Here is a 22,730-nt window from a genome sequence, read left to right on the forward strand (position 1 = left end):
GACAGAAACGATGTTGGAATCAGGCAGGCTGTTCTTCCCTGGTTACTGACTTCTCAGATTTGTTTCCTATTTGTAAAATCTCAAAGAAGAAACTCCAGGAAGGATTTATTCTTTTTCCCCCTCGTCCTGGGGCTTGAACTGTGGGCCTGGGTTCCATCCTTGAGCTTTTTCACTCAAGGCTAATGCTCTGCCACTTCAAGCCACAGCACCCCTTCTGGCTTTTTTGAGTATTTTTATGGAGATAAGCAGTCTCACAGAGTTTCCTGCCTGGGCTGGCTTTGAACCACAATCCTCAGATCTCAACCTCCTGAGTAGGTAGGATTACAGGCATGAGCCACGAGTGTCCTGTTTCCTGGAGGTATTTTTAAAACGTCATTTTAAAATAAGACAACACTTTGCTAGGAGTTATTACATGCATATAAGTTACATAAAAATGTGCTTTAGAATTAATTAAGCAAGTTAGTATCGCAATCTGCTTTACGGATAGATAGAATCAGATACAAACTCAGATGCATTAACTCTAGAGTCTCCATCCTTAACCATAGCTTTGGGCCTTTTTGTCATGAGAGTAGATGGATAAAGGTGTTTTGTTGTTGTTGTTGTTTTGTTTTTGGTTTTTTTGGTCAGTTGTGGGGCCTGAACTCTGGGCCTGGGTGCTGTCCCTCAGCCCTTCAGCTCAAGGGTAGTGCTCTACCACTTGAGCCCCAGTACCACTTCTGGCCTTTTCTGCTTATGTGGTGCTGAGGAATCGAATCCAGGGCCTTGTGAATGCGAGGCAAGCACTCTACCACTGAGCCACCTTCCCAGCCCCTGGATAAAGGTTTTTCAACCAGAAGAACTGATTGGAGACAACTACCAACTACTTGCTCTCTCAAGTTACTTATGTTCTCTGACCTTAGTTCTTGTCTCTGTATTTGTCTAATAATAGCTATTTGTTGATTTTCTCTATAAAGATTTCCATGGCGGGCTGGGAAGGTGGCTCAGTGGTAGAGCATAAGTAAAAAGAAAAAAGCTGGAGGTGGTGCTGTGGCTCAAGTGGTAGAGCACTAGCCTTGAGCTGAAGAGCTGAGGGACAGCGCCCAGGCCCAGAGTTCAGGCCCCACCACTGGACCGCCCCCCCAAAAAAAAACATTTCCATGGGTTACACATTTTAATGTACTATAAGAAATAAAATCCTATACTAATGTTCATAGTTGTTGCTACCAAAAGTCTCCAATCCAAGTCAGGTGCCAGTGGCTCACACTGACAGGAGGCTGAGATCTGAGGATCATGGTTCAAAGCCACCACAGGCAGACAAGTCTGTGAGATTCTTATCTCCAATAAACTACTCAAAAAAGCTAAAAGTGACTCGGTAGCTCAAAGTGGTGGCTCAAAGTGGTAGAGCACTCACCTTAAGCAAAGTAAAGCAAGCTTAGGGATAGAGCTCAGGCCCAGAATTCAAGCCCTAAGACCTACAAAAAAAAAAAAAAACAAAAAAGAAGAAGAAGAAAAAAATCTCCAATCCAAAATTTGTGGCGGAGTTGATCTTCCAATACTCATACCATAATCTATGGTGAACTAACCAATAGCTTATCTCAAAGATCAGTGTGTGACCAGGCATGAGAAAGAGAAGGCAAAAAAATGTTGGGGAAAGTTTCTAACAATTTGAGAGCTGATGTATAAAAACAGAGTACTATGTAAAGGAGGAAGTGCCTTCAAAAAGCAGCCAAAAGTCCACTGTATTTTGAGTTTTTTCGTGTTTGTTGTTGTTGTTTCTTGAGATTGTTTTGTTTTGTTTTGGTGTATTGATAATGGGGCTTGAACTGACCTAACTTTCCCACTCTGGGCAAGAGCTCTACCACTTGAGTCATATTTCTGATAGGAGGGTTTGGACTGAGGAATCTCAGTATCTCTGTCAAATTTCCTCTCTACCAAGCATGCCCTATGTGCCTTTAGGCAAAAAGTATTTTACCTTGGTGAGCCTGGGTTTCTTTCCTCTCTATGAATGAAGGTTTAAATAATGAAATGATATATCTAATAAAAAACAGCTGGCACCACAAATTCCCATGCACTCCTAAGCTCACATGCTTACATCTTTTGAGGTGGGTGGTGGACCTGGTAGGAAAAAAAATCTGGCATAGGCTGAATGCTCCTAACTCAAAAAAAATCAAAATCTGGAATGCTCTAAAATCAGAAAACTTGAGCACTGACAGGACTCCATAACTAGAAACTTCCACGCCATTGGAATTTGCTTCATGCCTAGAGTTATTTATAGTGGTAAAATTAGGTCATCTTTTGACTATGTGTGTAAGGAATATATAAAATAAGTGGATTTGTGTTTAGACTTGGGACTCATCCCCAGGGTGATCATGGTTATATATGCTGGAATACAGAGGGATCTAAAATGTTACTACTTTGAAGTATTTCAATAATGAGTACACAACCTATGTGAGTTTTCTGCCTTGATTCTGATTTTCATGTTATATAGACCGGGATCCTAATATCTGCCTTTCTTCACTTACATGATGAATACCTGGATGGGCCCTGGTAGCTCTCACAAGTAATCCTAGCTACTCAGGAGGCTGAGACCTAAAGACCCAGTTTGAAGTCAGCCTGGGTAGGAAAGTCTGTGAGTTGCTTATCTCCAATTAACCACAAAAAAAAGGCTGTAATTAGAGCAGTTACTCAACTGGTAGAGAGCTAACCTTGAGGAGAAAAGCTAGCCGTGAAGGGAAAAAGGGAGAGTAACCAGGCCCTGAATTCAAGCCCCAGTACTGGCACCAAGAACAAAGAATATGCTAGCCAGATCTGTGCTCTTATGTTCCTTCTGCATCCACCATGGTCTCTTGTTTAGTGATTATTTTATTACATAATCATTTTCAGGAAGTGAGATTATATTTGTGGAACATTCTCTTCCAGGCCCTTTAACTGGATGCATGACTTCATTCAAACCTCACAAACTCCATGGGAAAGATACTATCCCCGCTTTATAGATCAGGAAACAGGTCCTTTAGGGGTCACATGTTATTGTCTAAAATTCAAGGAGCCAGGATTTGAACTCATTGTTGGAGTTAAAGGGATTCAATGTTTAGTATTGCTTGGTGAGTTCATTATCCGGAGACATCTAAGGGACTTTGAACCATGATGTTAAGTTCCATTTGGAGTGAAGATATGTGTTTACCAGGAAACACAGTAGTCAACATTCATCTTCTTTAACTCCTTCAGGAGCCAGAAAATTCTTCTTTGAGATAAGGCATGAAATCTTTGAACATCAGCAAAGTGATAACTGAAGACTTACTGGCTCTGCTCATCTCACAGATGAAGGCTATTTTGTTTTTGTTTTTAGAGACAAGGTCTCCTATACCCCAGACTGGCTTCAAACTTGAGATCCTTCTGCCTTAGCCTCCTGAGTCTGGGATTACAAACACGAACCACCTTACTCAGCAAGGTGAAGTCTCTAAAGACTTGTCCAAAATTATATGGATTGTTACTGACAGGAAAAAGACTGATTCTTTTTCTTTTTTCTTTTTCTTTTTCCTTTTCCTTTTCTTCTTCTTCTTTTTTTTTTTTTGCCAGTCCTGGGACTTGAATTCTGGTCCAGGGCTTTGTCCTTGAGGTTTATATGCTCAAGGCTAATGTTCTACCACTTGAGCCACAACTCTACTTTTGGCTTTTTTTGGTTAATTAGGGATAAGAGTCTCAAATACTTTTCTGCCTGTGGTTGGCTTCAAACTACCATCCTCAGATCTCACCTCTTGAGTAGCTAGGAGACAGGAGTGAGCCACCAGCATTTGACACACGATTGGTTCTTAAATGAAACTTTTCCTACCTGAGTGGGAGAACTGGGTCAAAGAAAGGCATTTCATGCAAATCTTTAACTGTTCTGATGAGATAAGCCAAGGCCAGATATTATTATTTCACCTTTGCACAAAGGAAAACTGACTTCTGGACAGTAAAAGATGAAGCATAAACTTGGAAGTTCTGGTCTCTTGTGCATGCTTCTTTCCTGGTCTGAGGCCTTCTCTAGAGAGCACTGGCAGTGTGGAAAAGCAGCACATGGGGTTCCTTCTCCTGTCCATGGATTTCTCTTCAAATTGCATTCTTGGGTTACAGAAAAACACAGGATTTTATTATAGAATGTCCCAACAATGAGTCTCAACATTCAATACCCTCTCCTACATTGATGCTTCTGAAACTAAGTGCCAATACCAGTATATCGTCCATTGGAAACGATGTAACAAATTTATCTCTACAAGGTAAGGAAGAATGTCTGGGCCTGTAGATATTTATTTCAAGGACTTAGTTGGAAAATACTTACACAATTACAGCTATATTTTAGGGAAAGCTTTCTAGCTAGAATGTATGGCTGGGCTTTGTTTCTTCTTTTCTTTTCTTTTTTTTTCCTGTTGGATATTTCTTAGTTCAGTAGGAATATTTTGGCCATACCATTGACCCTAGGGGTTAAATGTAGTCAAAACTGTTTTAGTTTTTCCAAGCGGAGACTCCAAGGCAACTTGTGTTCTTGAGTTTCATGGCCTTGGTGTGTGGAGTTGCATCTCCCCTATTGGCTATGTTGGACCAGAAATGCTGTGCTTGCATTTCTGGGAAAGAGGAACTCTTATAAGAACATGTCCTTTAAACCATTAGTTTCTGTGCTGGAGTGTACCTGTGTTGTACAGCATTTGCCCAGCATGTAAAAAGCCATGATAGATAGATATATATATATACATATATATATCTATCTATCATGGCTTTATATTTATATATACCCATCCCCCAGGACTTTGAAAAACACTAGCCTTTAATTTCTGGGCCTGAAACCCAGAACTACCTGGTTTGTTGTTGTCATTATTGTTATTGTTGTTGTTGTTAGAGCCTCTGTCAAGTTCTTCAGCCTCTCTGACTCTCTCAGCATGAGCCTCTCTCTGCCTAATGGCAGTGCCTGACCTAGAGGCGTTGTAAACTCACACTAATAGAATAGTTAAAATCCTCGCTGATGCATGCAAGTGCTCAGTGGGTAGTCATTCTTGCGGCTGTAGGGGATGGTGATGTTACTGGAAATTTTGCACAGCTAATCAACCTTAATCCTTATGTCTGGCTTGAGAAGAATTCAGGCAAAACTCAAGCATAATAAAAAGTGATAGGAAAGTCTATTGGGAAAGAAATTTGGCAGAACTAGATTACATAGTCTAGGCCTGCCATGGCACTTTAGTTCATCCTCAGCTATCTTAAGGATACAGATATGATTGCTAGGTTTAAGCCGACCGATTGACACATTGCAACAATGAGATGTAGAAGACACTATGTTGAAAAACGAACTTTACAATTTAGGCTGGGAGGGCAGGGGGGAGTGTAGTTGTGGTGGTAGGAGGGAAGGGATGGTAGGGGAAAAACAAAGGAGGAGGAAACAATACTTGATACGAAATGTATTCATTACCTTGCTCATGTAACTGTAGCCCCTCTGTACAGTATTTTCGCAATAAAAAAACTTATTAAAAAAAAACAGTTTGTAAGCAGAGGAAACATCAGGGGCACTGAACAAAGTAATGCACAGTTTAAGGGTGCCTGTCTTAAGTGTTGCCTGGCTGTTTTTTTTTTTCTTTAATCTCAGTTCTTTTTCTCCTGATTCCAGAGAAGTTGTGAATGCTGTCTTTATTTGAGGGCAGCAATCTGGTTCCCATGAGATGATTTCTCCCATTCCAGGGTGCAGGCTGGTTATTATAGGTCATTGTCTTGCTTGGGAGTGACCCATCCTGCAAGGCTTAGTCATAAAGCTTAGACATGTTGTGGGTCAGTTCTGTCTTTCCTGGAACCCAAAGTGATTGCACAGTGATGGCGGAGAGGATGGCTCAGGACAATGACAAACACAACATGGAAGCAGAGATGTTCAGGCTTTTCTCCTGGTCACAGCAAAAACAGTTTAAGAACCTGTTACATAGACACTTTCAGTAGACGGAGAATGAGTTGTCTCTAAGGTAAAAATAACATTAGGCTTTGGGGTTTGAGGGCTAATTGGGATTGCCTGTGAGAAAGTCCTATCCTTAGGTCCAGTTTACAGGGCTGAGGTTACCTGTAAATTGGGAAATTTAACTACAATATCTTCTCTGAGACCTTGTGACCTCATCCTCATTTTAAATTCCCTTTGCATTCCCCCATGGCTCATGGCTGACTGCTACCTGACAGTGATACCCAGGGAAGGGACACCTAGTCTACTCGGGAACAAAATATAGATAGATCTTTATTTAAAATGGCATATACAGAGAAACTCACACGATATTAAAGATCATGGAATGGGAATAATATATTTCACACAAGGAGGCAAGATATGGAATAAAGATATTCATAGAAGACTTGGAGCTGGAGCATGAATAAATCAGGAGTAGACATCTCGGTGTGGTACTTGCACTACCTAGAATAGTTAACAGGACTGGGGCTGTAGCTCAATGATAAAGCACTAGCCTAGGATGCACAAAGCCCTGGATTTGATCCAGGGTACACATACATGGACATATCACAACCTCACACACACACACATGTACGCATGCATGTGCACACACACACACTATTACACACATGCAGTGGATAATATTAGTTAAAAACATAGATGCTTCGGCTAGACAAGCTGGATATAAATCCCATCTTAGATACATGTTATTGGAAGAATTAGTTATATCCCTCTCTGCTTCAGTTACTTCATCACAAAATGAAAATAATAGTGGAACTTTGCCTCCTACCTTATGTTTCCTATAAAGTGAATTGAGTTTTAGCTACGAAACTATTAGCTTGTCATCTGACACATAGCCACCACTTGTGGCTTCATTATAATGAAATGTGTATGCTCCCTAAACTTTCTGAACTCTGACATGATAGTTAATGTAGGAATTTGTGGCAATGACATACTTGACTCTGGAGGAATGAAATAACAAACAGGAAAGGTATAAAGTAGAACCACTAAGTAAACTGGAATTTGGATTTCCATCCTAGTTGTCCAGGCTTTTGAGGTTAAGTTGCTCTATCTGTCAAATTGAGTTGAATGAATACATCAGCTACCTTCTTTCAGGATGGTTATGAAGATTGAATGAGATCATCTAGGAGAAAGTCTGTAAGGGAATTATGATCCAGATGAAATGAATGTGACTACTGAAGAAATACATGGGGTAGGAAGATGTGAAAGACTCCCATGCTGTTACTTTGAGTCTTCATTTTTCAAGTTAGCATCTAGTGAGGAATTAGAGGCTTAACTGATAAAGAGGTTTTTAAAGATATTAAACCTTAGTGTGTAATTCATTCGGAATACTGAGGGTCATACTGAGGCTGGTGATACCTACATGCTTGAAATAGTACCATCACCTCACCCAAGGTAGGGAAAAATTTTAAAGAGGAATGCAAACATAAAAATGTCTCTGAGTCCCAAGATCCCATTAGGAACTCTTCTAAAAAGTAGGAAAGATATAATTAAGTGACCTTTCCAACAAATGACTGAATAATATTTTATGCAAAACAGAAATTCGATATAGAGAAGTAAAATACCCATGCTTTCTTTTTCTCAGGTTGTTTGGACAAGTATATGTTAAATCTACTATAAATAGCCATGGCAGCCTTACCTTAGAAAAATTTAAACTAACCTGGCCAGACTCACAACCATTCAGGAAGCTGAGCTCAAGAGAATCATAGTTTAAGACTAGCTAGGGCAAAAAAGTAAAGATCCCATTTCAATCAATCAGCCAGTCCTAACCTATCTTGACCACTGTACACTAAAAATTTGCTTCCAGACCACATATCACACTGTAAAAATTCTTAACTGTATAAATATCCATTCAATTTATTGTATTTTGTATTATAAATTCCATTAAGGAAAGCAATGTGTATTTTTTATTTACTCTCTTCTCTCCTGATGGCTAAGAGATTAAATAATGAGAATGATAATAGCTATGATGACAACAAGTGGTATTTTAGGAGCTAAGGTACTATGCCCTTTCTACCAGTGCTGTAATTTAATTTGTTCAGCAATCTGACAAGGGCAACACCATCATCCTTGATCAGAAGTAGAGAAACTGAAAGCTAGCACATTTAAGTAACTACTTCCCAAGGTCCTGCCACTACTGAGTCATGAGGCCAGGAGCTGAACCCAAGTCTGTTTGGTCCCACAGACCTCTGCTTCAACAGTCAAGGTTCCAACAACCTATGAAATAAAACAATTTATGCCTCCCTCAAATGGCTCAGAGTGTAATAAGGAAGAGATACAAAAGCAATATAACAAGGCTCTATCAGAAATTGCCATGTGAACAATGAAGTCCTACTCCAATGGCTGGGATACAGAGAGGAAAAATGTTTTAACTCAACATGGGAGAATCAGAGTAGGCTTTTGCAAAGAAGGTCATTTCAGATCTAGGTTTTAAAACACAAAATGCATTCACCATGTAATAGCAGATAGAAGTGGAAAGGTACCCACACAATAGGGATGGGTATGAACAAAAGACCCAAGGCAGGATGTAATGTATCTGGAGAAAACATATGCCTTTCTGCATGTCTGGGTCCCAAAGGCAGAATAGGGGGGAAAAATGAGGAAGGGACTCTAATGCCTCTGCTGAGGGCAGTGTCTAGCTCACACTCCGATGAAATGTTAAAAGGGAAATTGGACATTCACATTGGATTCCATTAACTAAGCCTTTCTCTGCCTTCTCTTCATCCTCCTCAAGTTCCTTATCAGACAGACAGGGAATGTATTGTCAGAGAACAGCTTTCAAATCTGAAGCATACTTCACAGAACCATTATGAGTCCTATTGTTTGAGCTGCCTCCTCTTCATTTCTCCACAACTCTGTGGGCCCACTCATTCACTCATCAGTTCCACAGGTATTTTGAGTGTCCAGCAGCTGGTGGATGTTGTGTTAGATTGCCATCCTGAGCTAGTTCCATCTTAATCCAGTTTTAGGACTCATACCTAGACCATCTTTTGTGTTAAACGCACATTTCTGGTCCTTAAAGTGAATGTCTTCAGTCTGTGGTTGCATTTTATTCTACCCAATGTGACTTCATATTTTATTTTATTTGGCATTCATAAGAAGAGTAACACATACAGTTGTATATATTTTAAATATTACCAAAAAGTGAGAAGGAGATTTTATATCCTTAATTGGTTGACAAGAATTTTAGCTCACTTTCTCAGGTCGTGACAAGTTCTTTGAAAGCTAATTTCTAGATGGTTCTATAAGATTGTAGCTAACAGAGCATCAGAATATATACTCATTTACCCTCTGACCAGTATCAAGGTAGACTTGATTAGTCTTCTAATCATTACCACAACCTTGCATAAAGAGAAAGAGTATCAGAGGGCAATAGGGAGAGTGAACAAACAAGCTCTGTGGCCAATTTTACCCACTTCCTGGAAGGAGTTTTTAGTGAAGCCCCCCCCCCATTTCTGCCTTAACTTGCAATAGTGAATGAATTGGGGTGATCATTACCCCATCCAGTAATAGGGTAATGGCAGCACCTGATCCGTTTTGCAGAGGTCATCTATTCAAACTTCAGTTCCACACTGCTCACAAAGTCAAGCATGGGTTCCTTTCTAGGGAGTTGAATTGTGAAATTGGCATCTGAGGGTATATGACCCAATTTTCCCTCTGAGACCCTGACTACTAACACAAAATTCAGTGAAGCAACATTTTAGTGTCTGGAAGTAATCTCAGGCCCTATTTCCCCACCTTTGGCTGATTTCCTAGAAGGCATCATAAAACTCACTGTTTGCTAGAAGCAGTTGCTTGCTTTGATTTTCACTTGGCTGGGAGGTGGGAGGTGTTTCTACAGGCCTATGCCTTGAATGAAGGGTCTCAAATGTTTCACAGTACCCCTTTCTTTGTTACCATCTCTCCATTTCATCCATGAAGGTATTTTAAACCATGAAAATAGAAACTCATATGTGTTCAATTTTAAAGGTTCGCAGGGCTGCTGATGCAGCCCAGCCCTTCTTCACCCTCTCCATCTCTTGTTTTGGCCACACGCTCAGTTCTGCCAGGCTCTCCCTGGCCTTAGGCATTTTGAGCTTCCTCTCCCAGGACTACAAACTCCCCTCCCTATTGGTCATCCATTTCCTATTTGTTCTTTACATCTTTCCAGGAAGCCCCTTGGCCCCTCAAGCTAAGGTTTTACCTAATCCTGCCATTGATGCTGTCATGAATTTTGTGATCTTTTCCATACTACTGAAGGCCAGGCCAGTGTCTGTGTTGCTCATTTTTGTGACCCGCAGTAACAGAAGCAAATACATGTTGGATAGATCTGAGAAAAGATAAGAGAAACCAGATCCTGTCATTAAGGAAAAGGCATGCTATCACACAGAGATGATTTCAGAACATCACAGGCTTTCATGTCTTTGTTGGGTTCAGATCATGGTGGCTCCAGCACTCATTTGTTTTGTGACCTGAGCACTCTAAGAAACTCTGATCCTTGGGTTTGTCCTCATCATAAGAGGGCAAGCTTAGAAGCTGTTGTGAAGATTACAGTAATTGAACCAACACTCACATGTTCCTGTGCATGCTACCTGAAAAGCAATAACATAGAAAAATACAAAATAATAACCATGTGAAGCCTCTTTCATTTTCTTTTATCTAGAACCATTGTTAACTTTTTCCTTAGTTTCCATATCATTATGACATACAAAGACTTGAGCAGAGATCAGCTCAATTGAGTTCAAAAGGACATACATTGGTCCGTCTTCTGTCTGGGGGAGACAGTATAATACAGCAAGAATCCAAAGAACCCAGTTTGGTCCATATCCCTGAGTTCCTCACTGTGGGAGTGGGGCGTGTATAAAGTAGATACAGACAGACAGACAGACAGACAGACAGATAGATCCCTGTAACCAAAATCAGACAAACTAGAAACATAGAAGCTGCTATAAAACTGCAGAGCAAGTGCACTTAGCCCTGCCAAAAAGCACCAGGAGAGGCTCATGGGAGGGATTTCTAAGTCAGTCAAAGCTCAGAAAAGTAACATGGGAAGGGTTTTCCTGGTGAAAGAATAGCATGAACCAATTTCAGTTGTTCTGGAATGCTGAATTAGAGGCAGGAAGTGGTGGGAAGCCAAGCTAAAAATACGAGCAGGACATGGGAGAGGACCACACATGTCTACCTAAGGAACACTTGATTTTTCTTGAGGTCATGAAGAGCATTGAAGGGTTTTCAACAGGAGCATGTTTATATCTGTAATTTAGATACAGTGCTGGCATAAAATTAATCACTACCTCTCTGAGGAAGACTATTAGATAAAGGGATACCTTCTAGATGATTAGTAAAAATCTGTTCATTCATTTCACTCAGTTAGTAAATATTTATTGAGCACTTGCTAGAACTCAAGCTCTGCTGTGGGCTCTGCAAAGATGAGGATATTTGCAACCTTCCCTTAAAGGAGATCATAGACTATAGTGGAAAGGAAGCATCTGCCTGAGTGACTGCACTGGGATGCAGACAGTAATGAGAGGTGGACCACCAGAATAAATTGACAAATGAAATTGGAAAGAGGCTTCCAAATCTATTCCTGTATTAGATACTAGCTTGGTTATAGAATAAGTACTTAAGGATTCATAAAATGCACACTCCCTAGAGATTTTTGTCAGAGGGGCAGGCTCAGGGGTTCCTGGGGTCTCTAGTATACAGTCAAGATTGAGAACCATTGCCAGCAGAAAGGGATAAGAGAGGTTATGTTTTGAAGAAGCTCCAGATGAAGGTGTTATGGGATTATCTCTACTGTGTCTGGAAGGATGGGTAGAATTCAGACAGGTGCTTTCTGGTCAGGAATTCCAGACATTTCAGATAAGGGCTGAAGTATAGGCTGGGAGTGGGGAGGGGGCAGGGCTGGGGGGAGGGTTGGTTGCAGGAAAATATAGCCCATATCAGGGAAGCCCAGGAGCTTTGTGTGTGACTGTAACCTAAAAAGATGTAATGGGGGAGGGGGAAGGGAATAATGAGACACTGTAGTAGAGCACTTGTCTAGCATGTGTGAAGCCATAGTTTGATCCCTAAGATGTAAAAGAGATGAGAGAAAGAGCTAATGGTGGTTTGGAATAATCAAATCCAGGAGATAAGCAGTTAACATCTGAAATGACAACTAATTATAGAGGAAAATGCTAATCTTTCAAAAAGAATATTAGACTGGAATTGCGTCTTAGAAACACTAGATCTCTGAAGAAATGTTTAGGAGAGGTGCAGGTAGAACTGCAAGCATCTAAGACAACCCACTGTTCCAGGGGAGATCTGCAGTTACAGCTACCATTTGTTATGCCTGGAGCTAGATAATCACTTTGCTTTTTCCTTCTTCTTTAAACCTTGAAAAAAAATTTCCTCGCAAAGGGGTAGGAACTTGTCCATGATCCCTTACTCACAATTCCAAAACGTAACGAGCTTAACAGCCACTAATTTGTCATCGCTGTTTGGCCTACCTGAAGCAACATGAGACAATTTATGATCTGTATTTATGCGACATTAGATTAAACATTAGCCTGTTTCACTGCAGAAGTAGCAAATCTGAGTCCGACACGCTGTTTCAGCCCATACCTGCTTTACATATACAGGGCCTAGAATATATTACCTTTCTAAAAATGGAAAGTTTCTGAATCCCAGAACACATCTCTTTTAGAATTTTGTGTAAAGATTGTAGACCCAAACCACAGTTGTCTTCCTGATGCTAAAACTAAATGGTTAAGGAACCTGAGCAACTCCCCAAAGACAAAAGCAAAAAGGGAGCCTGAGCTCCCCTGAGCTCCCACAAAGGGATGGGGCTTGATGGGGAAAGGCTTCTGCACAAGCATTCATGTTGGGCACTGGTGGAGGGGCAGGGGGAGCTGGGTGGAGGAGATGATTATTTGACCCTTGCATGAAAGTTCTAAGTTCTCTGTGATTGGTGGTGGGTGGACAGGAAGGTCTTCATAAAGAAAAGCATGTAGGCAGATAATAGACTCAAAGGTGGTAAAGGAATGTGGTGGTGTATCTTCCAAAAGGCTACTTGTGCCAAAATACCTTCTCTCTCTCTCGCATCGCCTGTAAAGGCAACTGAGATTCTTTATTTCTTCCTTGAGTGAAGGCTCTGAAGACTTTAACTCAAAATAGCTTCGGGGAAGAATAGTAGCTTTCTTCCTCTTATCACCTTGTGCTGTGCTTATGATAGGATATTTCAGAGGCTTTGATCTAAAATAGGTACTCACTGAACATACAGTGTACCAGCAGGCCTTCATACCTTACCTATGCTGTTTCTTCAGCCAAAATGTCTTCATAGCCCCTCTCCAATGAAAATCCACTCATCCTTCAATCTCCTTTCTCTTGGGAAGGAGGTCATGAAAGGGGCTAGCCAAATGAATCCTTTATTTCACTGTGTTTGTTGTTGTTGTTGTTGTTATTTTGTATTTGTCAGTCGTGGGGCTTGAACCCAGGGGCGTGGGTGATGTCCTTTAGCTTTCTTGCTCAAGGCTAGTGCTCTACCACTTTGAACCACAGCTTCACTTCTGTTTTTCTGGTGGTTACTTGGAGATAAGAGTCCCATAGACTTTCTGCAACTGGCTGGCTTTGAAACATGATCCTCAGATCTCGGCCACCTGAGTAGCTAGGACTACAGGCATGAGCTACCAGCACCCAACTCTTTTTACTTACTTTTTTTGATATTACACACAATGGTATGTTTAGGTCATTGTTTGCATAACTGCCTTTAGGAAATAGGAATCAAATGTTTCCAATTGCTCTGCTTAGCTGGCCCAGCTATCAGCTGAGAAAGCAGAGATAGAAAGACACAGGTTCTGCATTGAAAAAGATGAAGCTTAATGAGAGAGGCAGACCAGTGAACAACTATTCTAGGTGTGATAAGTACTGAGACAGAAGCAAGTAGACCTAGACCTCAGTCTTGACCCAGGAAGCACCCAGAGGCACATGATCCTGCAGGACCTCTGCTGTCTGCAGTGGGCAGTCTCGGGGAAGAGTACCAGGAAAGAAGAATGTTAAAGCTTTCCTAGGGGCTCTCCTGATGCTTCCTTTCTAGTCTGTGTTTATGAGAAGAGGTGAGACAGTCTTACCAATAGTACTCACCATTGCCAGACACTTAGCTCACACTCTGGAGAAAAAAAAAAAAATCATTGGTCCTTATAGCTCTGGGCCTGGGCGCTGTCCCTCAGCTCTTCAGCTCAAGGCTAGCACTCTACCATTTGAGCCACAGCACCACTTCCAATTTTCTGAGTGGTTTATTGGAGATAAGAGTCTCACAGACTTTCGTGATGGGACTGGCTTTGAACCTCGATCCTCAGGTCTCAGCCTGCTGAGTAGCTAGGATTACAGGCGTGAGCCACCAGCACCTGGCTTCTTTATAACGTTTGTGATGGTAGTTTCTAGCCTGTCAAACCTGTGCTTGTTCTGAGAGCAGGTAGAAAGATTTAAAACCACCAAGCTCTGAGCTCTGTTGTTCCTATCCCTTCCTAGGGGCCTTTGGATTAATCACGGATGCCAGGAACATAAGAATTTCTTCTTTTTACAGCTCTTGGAATGGGGAAGCTCGAAGCAAAGCCCCTTTGTTTGTGAATAGTGACTAAGATGCTATTCTTAAGACTGTTATTTCCTTCCATCTTAGGTAGGACTTGACAGCTATAATTGCCTCTCTTCTGGGCTCATCCTTTCTTGGCTTCTGCTTGCCCTGAGCCGGGGATCTTGAGTTTGCATATTCCTTAAGGCTCTTGCATTTATTTACCTCAGGAGGAATTTTTTAGATTTGTGATCAGATTTGCCATCAGTGTCTCCTTTGCTTCTCCTTGTGGAGGACAATACTTAGCAATGGGCAAAAATCCAAAAATGCACTAAAAATTGCTTTTTTTTTAAATCAAGGAATAGGCATCAAAATAACATCCTCTCCTTTTGTGACTTAGTTAGCATATGTTTCCTACAACAATTTCCCTGTATGGAGTGACTTCTGATTTTTTTAAGCATCTCTGGTTCTTTGCCATGCTAGCTGGCAGTGTGGAGTGATGTAGGCCATTGGAGATGTAAGCCCAGAGAGCCATGACAGAGATGAGAGTCCCCTCACAGTCTGCTCATCCAGGGAACTTGGGAGAGGGCACAGCAGCCGGCTTTGAAAACATGTTTTGTAAACCATGGATAAGGACAGGTGACTCTCACACAGAATTTTTCTCATTTCCAAATGTATTCTGAAAGGGTATGATGGTACTGAATTATGCTTTATATTTGTGTTTAGTTTTGCAGTTTCACATCACCTTTTAAATTGCAACCTGGAAATCTAAAAATACATACAAAATGACCATGGAATTTACTAAATATCTTTTTTTAATGTGTCAGTTATACTAGTAACAATGTTTTGTTCATGTTACTACAAATAATCAGAAATCTGAGAGTATTTTAAACACCAACATGTTGGTTTCCTTGGATTTGTTTCAATGTGGTGATTATTATAGAATTTTTTTAAAGGAAATGTGGTAAATACAGAATTGCCCATGAAACTTCTGTGATACAGTGAAAGAATTATACATTAGAGCTATATTTGTAAGTAAAGTAATCTAGCAGAATAGTTCAAAGAAGTCCTGAGATCACACAGACGTGTGTGTTCAAATTCCTATACTAGTTTCTATGTAACTAAGTAGCTAGCAAGGTTACTTTATGTCTCTTTTCCCATCTGTTTAGCTACAATGTGAATAGTACCCATGCCTGCTTTGTGGGTGATTGTGGAGATGAATCTAGATGCCATAAAGAAGAGTTGACAATCAGGATGATGATGACAGAAAAAATAGTGTTATCAAGAGTCTGAAACTAGCAAAGGGGAAAATTCCTTCTCACTAAACTAATGCTATAGAATCATGTCCATATGGTCAGGTATTAGTGAGTTTCTAAAAATAGTTTCTTAAAGAGCAGCCAAGGAATGTCTAGACCCGCCAAGCCAATTCTTGGGTTTAAGGAGCCCACAGCAGCACATTAGCTTCAATCCCAGCTTTGCCTTTTACTCACTGTGACCTTGAGGAAGTCACGCACACTCCACTCTCAGTACCGAGAACACGACAGGTTTAAACAGGTGGCTGTGTGTGCAGTGCTTAGAAGTGTCTGGCAGAGGATCAGAACATATGTTTGCCTGTTCGATTGTCTTTGTCTATTCTGTTATTATTTGCTTATTCTTGTTATTTTTTATTATTCTTTATATTTCTATAACATGAAAATTATTTGATGGAGTTTTGTTGTCCTAAATATCTTCTCTGAATAGAATCATATCACACCTACAGAACTGGGCCTGTAACTATTTGAAGCTGATCCCCTCATTCTTTTGAAATGTCTTTGTTTTCCTTGGCTGGTTGCTGCCTACTTTCCACAACAGAGATAAACCCTTTCTGTTTAGAGGACTGTCTTTTATCTTAGGTTGTTCCCACAATATCTCAACCATTATTGTGTCCTGTGCTCCCCAAATGAGGTATTGGAGGCTGGTTGAATCCAGATGAGAAATGCCCAGGCGATTTCCAGGGCTATTTTCAGAGCCATCTTCTGATATTGTAGGGATTAGATCATTTATTTCTCTGGCATCTAAGCTACGTTCATAAAGATGATGCAAGAAAAGTTGGAAGTTTTTCATAGTTACTGTTCGTGTATTGCATGAAACTGTTCAGAAGCTTCATTCACTGATGCATTCATTCATCAAAGACTGTTCTGTTACCATGTCTGTTGTGAGCTAGAAGGCGAGTGCCAGGGATATCAGCATAAACAAGACACTGACTTTCCTTCAAATGGACTCTGGGAGATTTGTAAATCTTCGATGATTCCTCAGTGTTTCATGGAGTATCCATTGTTTCCAGATGCTGCTGCTCCGCAGGAATATAGCACTGAAAAACTGATGCAGTGTCTTTCCTCCTGAAGTTTACATTCTGATTGAGGAAGACAAAGCATATGCTAGATGCCCATAGTTGCCATGAAGAGATCAAACCAGGATTTATTTGCCAGGGGTCTTCATTGAAGATTAAATCTGTTATTGTTGATTTATTTTAGATCATTTTGGGGAATCACCAAGAGCACTGTGGAGTAGTGTGTATGAAAAGCTGGGGTTGTTTCAGTGAGAATTTGTGGATACAGCCGCTTGCTGTGGAGTATGTCCACCCCTGCCACAGCTGGTCTCCAAAGATACTCTCATGTTCGTTTCCCATACTTCAAGGGACACCTCTACTTGGAAGCACTGCAGCTGAGATCCTTGAGATGTAGCTTTGAGACTTCCACACTCTGCATTAGAGGGAGGTTCACTGTACAGGGCTAGATGAGACAGGTTACACTTGGGGCGAGACACACAGAGAGTGGAGCAGAGCTACTCTTTGACCAACAGCGGTTGTGCATATGATATAGTCATTAGAAATCACTATCTTCGCTGAAGATCACTTAAAATATACTATCAGCAGACTCAGCCTCCAGTCTTTCCAGCCTCACACTTGGACACGGGGACTTCAGAGATGTGGGATGGCTTGCTCTTCTGTATGCAGCATGCTAGTGCACATGGCTGTGTCTTTTGTACCTCTGTCTCTCTGTGTGTCCCTCTGTCTTTCTCTGTATGTCCCTCTGTCTTTCTCTTTGTCTTTCTTTGTCTGTCTCTGCCTGTCTCTGCCTGTCTCTGTCTCTCTCTGTCTCTCTTTCTCTGTCTCTGTCATACCTGAGGAGTTATCTTCAGGAAGCTGCTTTTATCCTCTAGGTTGCATCAAAAACTTCTTTTCTCTATTCCCATAGCAGAATTTTTGCTGAGTAGCTAGTAATTTCCTATATTAGATCAGAATGACCCTTGTGTATCTCTCTCCCCAATTCTATCAGTTCTGAAAGTGAAGGGCCTGACTTTATTCATCTTTAAAGCCTTAGTGCCTGCAACTTAGGATTTTGAGGTGACACGAGTCAAATTTGGAACAAGCAGGGACCTTCTTTTAGTTGGAAGAGAGCTGGGCTTGGTGGAACACACTTGTAATCCTAGCACTTGGGAGGTCATGGCAGAATGATCAAGAGTTCCAGGCCACCTTAGGCTACACATTGAGATTCTTTTCTCCAAAAAGAAAAGGACAAAAAGAAAAGAGTTTGGGAGAAAGATGTGCATTGTGGGCCAAGGAAACAGAACATCCAAAAGGACAGAGACTTGAAAAGAACACAGATTTGGGCAAATGCAAACAATTCATTTGGGTTAGAAGGAAGAAAATATGCTGGGGAGGGGTCCAGAATCATGTCAGAAAATTAACTGGGTGGGATTAAGATGGATCTTGGGTGCTATGAAAAAGCATTTGAACCTATTTGAAAGCCTCGGGGAAGCCAACCTGAAGGATTTAAAACATGGAAGGGACTTACCGTGATCAGATTTGTGTTTTTAAACAGATTTGTCTAACAGCTGGGTAAATGGTAAATGGAGGATTACAGGGACTCAGAGGCAAAACAATGAGACTATGAAGAAGTTTTTTTTTCAAACCATAAGTGAAAAAAGCTTGAAGGCAGCTACAGGAAGAAAGGGATCCGTAAGAGTTAAGGAAGATTTGAGGATTCCTTTGCTTGGTTCCACAAAAGTGGAGTCTGGTCTTAACAAGAAGGCTCCTCAGCCATTTCCCAGCCCATTTTCCTACCACTGACCTCATGTCCTGAACCCAGAACTCCCACCTATGGGTGATAGACAACAAAAGTAAAGGGCATCATAAAAAGTGCCAGAAGAGACTTTGAAGGTCATCCAGGCCAACCCTTGCTTTGGTACATGATTGAGATTGTACCCTTCCTCTGAAAATTAGCCATAATCACCCAGTCACCATTGTGTCAGCTGCATCCATCTCATACAGCACTAGTCTCTGATGCTTTCTCATGCATTTCCTTATATTTTATCTCACTCTGACATTAGAATGTAATATGTTGGAGCAGAACCCTAGACTGGGTAAAACAGTGTTCGATCTATGTAGTAGATGCTAAATGAACGATTGTTGAAAAGAGCAGTAAGCCAGGAATAATCAGATTTACTCTTGATTTGAACCAGTGGTCTTTGCACATGCTCTTCATTCAGAGGTTAGTAAATTCACAGTTCTATCTCTGATTAGGGCTTTGCTTATATCAGTATTGCAGAGATTAAAAAAAAAAATCTACCAAGCAATAATACTGTACATGGCTTTAAATACTGAAGAGCTAAAAATAAATGTTACTTCAAAAAAATCGCCCACTGATCAGCTCATAGCCATTAAGACGGTTGCTATTAAAAAAAATAAGTGTTGCAGAGGAGGTGGATAAATTGGAATCTTTGTATACTGTTGTTGGCGGGTGTATACGATGATGCTGTTGCTATGGAAAAGAGTAGAGAGGTTTCTCAAAAGTTTAAAAATAGAATTATCATATGATCCAGCAATTCTACTTCTGGGCATATACCCAAAACAATTGAAAGCAAGACCTCAAAAAGATATTTGTACAACTAGCTGTATAGCAGCATGATTCACTATACCTAAAATACAGAAGCTACCCAAGTATCTATCAACAGCTGAATAAACAAATAGAATGTGTTATGTACATTCATAAGTCCCAGTTTAGAGTGAACAAAATAAGGCTCAGAAAAGTAAAATAGATTGCCCAAGGCACCTAACTTGAAAGGGGCTAAGGTGAGCTCTGACCGTCAGGTACAGAATTGCTGACTGTGCACCCAATGCAAGCTTCTGCCTTGCCCAGAGATAGGAAGGGTAGCTGAATTAACTTGTCTGCTGACTGAAGGATAAGAAAGTAACCATTGGCAGTTTATGTACAGGGCTGAAAATGTCTGCATGGGCAGTGTTTATATGGATGAGTGAAGAGAGAAATAGAGAGGAAGAAAAATAAAGAGAGTGCAAGCCAGCTCCCAGATACCTGCTTTATGTGTCTTGCTCAATTATCCCTCCCTTGCTAAATCTTCAGAGGGCAGGTGTGAGTCAACTGTAAACATGGTAAGAAAAGGTCACCCAACATTCCCTCAGCTGCTAAAATCAAAGTCACTGCCCTGGAGATGAGCTGTGTACATGAAATAAAAAAAGTACCTGCAATGTGACCAGGAGAAGTTAATGGCTCTTGCTTTTTGAAACAGCTTCATTAGAAGTCTTCCTGCCTCCTGTGATGGTAAAAGATGATAAGATGACTTGCAAACATAAATTAAATGTAGTGGGAGAAAGTAGGACACAATAGGAAGGATATAAGGTGAAAGATCAACCTTACTGGACTGGACCAACTCACTGTAGAGTCCTGACCTTGCCCCTCCCTCTACCCTTACCATCTTCATATACTAGATTTAAGATGACTCCTTAGAGGGAAGAGCATATCTCCCAGCAGAGCTGAAAACACAAGAGGATAGTTTAGCTTTATATATAGCTTTATATGATCTATGATAGATACTGTACAATAAAGTATCTCCATATGATACAATAAGGTAAGATCAGGTTTCCCAGAGTATTTGTCTATAGGAAAGGTAGAGTCAGAATTCGAACATAGGTCTGTCTGGTACCAATGGTTGCCCTTTTCCTCACTCCACAGTGGGAAGTGCAACAACCAAGATATGAAAAAGTAGCAAAATGTCAAAAAGAATAGTCAGAGAAGCCCATACACTCCTTCCCTGGTCCTTCCCAGAGGGCCCATGGGTGGCAAAATCAAAGTCACTACCATAGAGATGGTCTGTGTACATGAAATAAAAATCCTGCAACGTGACCAGGAGAGGAAGTGGCAAGAAAGCAGGTGACAAATGGAGGAGAGGTGTACTTCGTGATGCCAGAACACATGAGCCAAGCCAGTACGAATTATAAACAGCTTTGTTTGGTGTAAGGACAGCCATGTTTTGTGGTGGTTAAAGATAAATTTCCACTATCTTTTGAGATAATTGGGAATATCTTATGTAGCACTTCATACACAAGAACAGGTTGTAACTAATTTTTACTGGTAATGGAAAAATGTTTTTATTGGGCTGAGTGCTGGTGGCTCATGCCTGGAATTTTAGCTACCCAGGAGACTAAGATGTGAGTGTCATGGCTTGAAGCCAGCCCAGGTAGAAAAATCCATGAGATACTTATCTCTAGTTAACCACCAGAAAGCCAGAAGAAAAGGTGTGGCTGAAGTGGTAGAACACTAGCCTTAAGCAGAAAACGGAAAGGACAACATCCAGGCCCTGAGTTCAAGTCCCAGTACTGGCATATACACCCCAAAAAGTTTATATCAACAATTATTATTACTAACAGTTATTAACATTTGTATCAGCAATTTTCAGTATTCTCTCTACATTTTTATATCCTGATAATATTATACATACTTTGAGTGTTTTAAAAAGGATAAATTTATTTTATGCCATCTTTCATCAACAGCAACATTACTGGCTAATGTGGTCCAACCCAAAAGCAATTGCATTTTATCACTATTAAAGCCTCTGACCTTGCAGTGAAGCTAGCTAATTACAAGGCCACTTTTTTTCTGGAATAATGAGACTATGCCCCCTCCCCCCCCCCCCTTATGTTTTAGGAAGAGGTAAGAAACTTCAAGGAACTTCGAGCCAAATTTCAAAAGTTTGACACTCCACCTCTTCCAGGACCTATCAGATTCCCAGCAGGTGTTCTTCAAAAGAGTGACAGGGCATGCATACAATCAACCCAGATTTGGGCCAATGGGAAGCCTCTCGCATCCAATTTCAATTGGCCCCCATCATATTGTTCCAGCCGGGAGTCTCAGGCTCCCAAATCGCAGAAGATGAAGTTTACTCCAAAGAGTGAAATTCAGAAGTGTTTAAGTTCCCCAGAACCTCCAGAAAAGTCTACAGTGGACTCACAAAATTCTCAGAAGGCTTCTTTGCTGTTAGCAGGGACCCAGTCAAGCACTAAGCTATCCCATGAGCAGGAAGGAATGGCGGCCAACAGCTTCAGAGACAAACTCTGGAACTGGGAGAAGGTTTCGTCTCAGAAGAGCCAGATGTCTCCACCCATTCTCATTAACTCTGGCAATAAGACCTTCTGTCAAGAAGAGCAGAAAAGCACAAGACTTGCTCCAGAAAGGCCAAGAAAAAAACTGGAATCAACAGGCCCTCAGACTTTTCCTTCTCAGAGGAACTCAATAGCCCAGAGAGAATCATGTGTGACCTCAAAAGAGCCCCCTTTTCTACTTCTTCAAAATGGTAGGAAGAGTGAGGGGGACCCCAGTGCTGAGAGAAGCAAGACAGCCAACTCTGCCCCTGGTAAGTGAAGGAGTCTCTGTAGGCCTGGGAGGGGAGGCCATTGTATTTATTCTCTTTTTAAATCTTGCTGACTTTGAGTGATCCTATCTGGGACTTGACCGATGTAACATGGCAATTGTAAGCTCTCTTATTAAATTGTAGTTCCAGGTTCGAGTAAAGTGTTTAATCTCCCAGAATTATAATATGAACCTGAACTAACTTGGATTTGGATCCTATCTGTATTTTGTATAAGCACATGAACATGAGCAGTCTTACAAGTCATCTATTATCAGTCTTCTCTGTCTTGGTAAGCAGCACAACTATCCTCTACTTTCTCAGGCCAAAACCTTGGGATAGTATTCTATTCCCCACTCTGCACCCTTTACTCTTTCCATTGCATCTATCATTGAGCTCTTGGTTCTACCAGAAAAGTACGTTTGGGGACCCTTAATTTCTGTCCATTGGTCTAGACCATATCATCATTATCTCTCAACTGGACCACTGTCAACAGCCCATCAGCCTCCTTCCATCAGTGATCTTACCTCCTTGTATTCTGTTCCCCTAGCAGACAGCATGATCCACTAAAGCATA

The 22,730-nt window shown here is 41.0% G+C and overlaps 1 protein-coding gene across 1 annotated transcript in view; it reads left to right on the forward strand.

Annotated features, from left to right (window-relative positions):
• The window catches only part of Fyb2 (FYN binding protein 2), a 91,761-nt gene that overhangs the window by 3,086 nt on the left and 65,945 nt on the right, over positions 1-22,730 (forward strand). Inside the window, exon 2 of the mRNA XM_042699284.1 lies at positions 21,455-22,160. Within this exon, the coding sequence (XP_042555218.1) occupies positions 21,455-22,160 (706 nt within the window). The remainder of the gene's footprint in view (positions 1-21,454; positions 22,161-22,730) is intronic.

The sequence above is a fragment of the Dipodomys spectabilis genome, unplaced genomic scaffold (assembly GCF_019054845.1).
Source record: "Dipodomys spectabilis isolate Male_0828 unplaced genomic scaffold, ASM1905484v1 ptg000007l, whole genome shotgun sequence".
Classification (NCBI taxonomy): Eukaryota; Metazoa; Chordata; class Mammalia; order Rodentia; family Heteromyidae; genus Dipodomys; species Dipodomys spectabilis.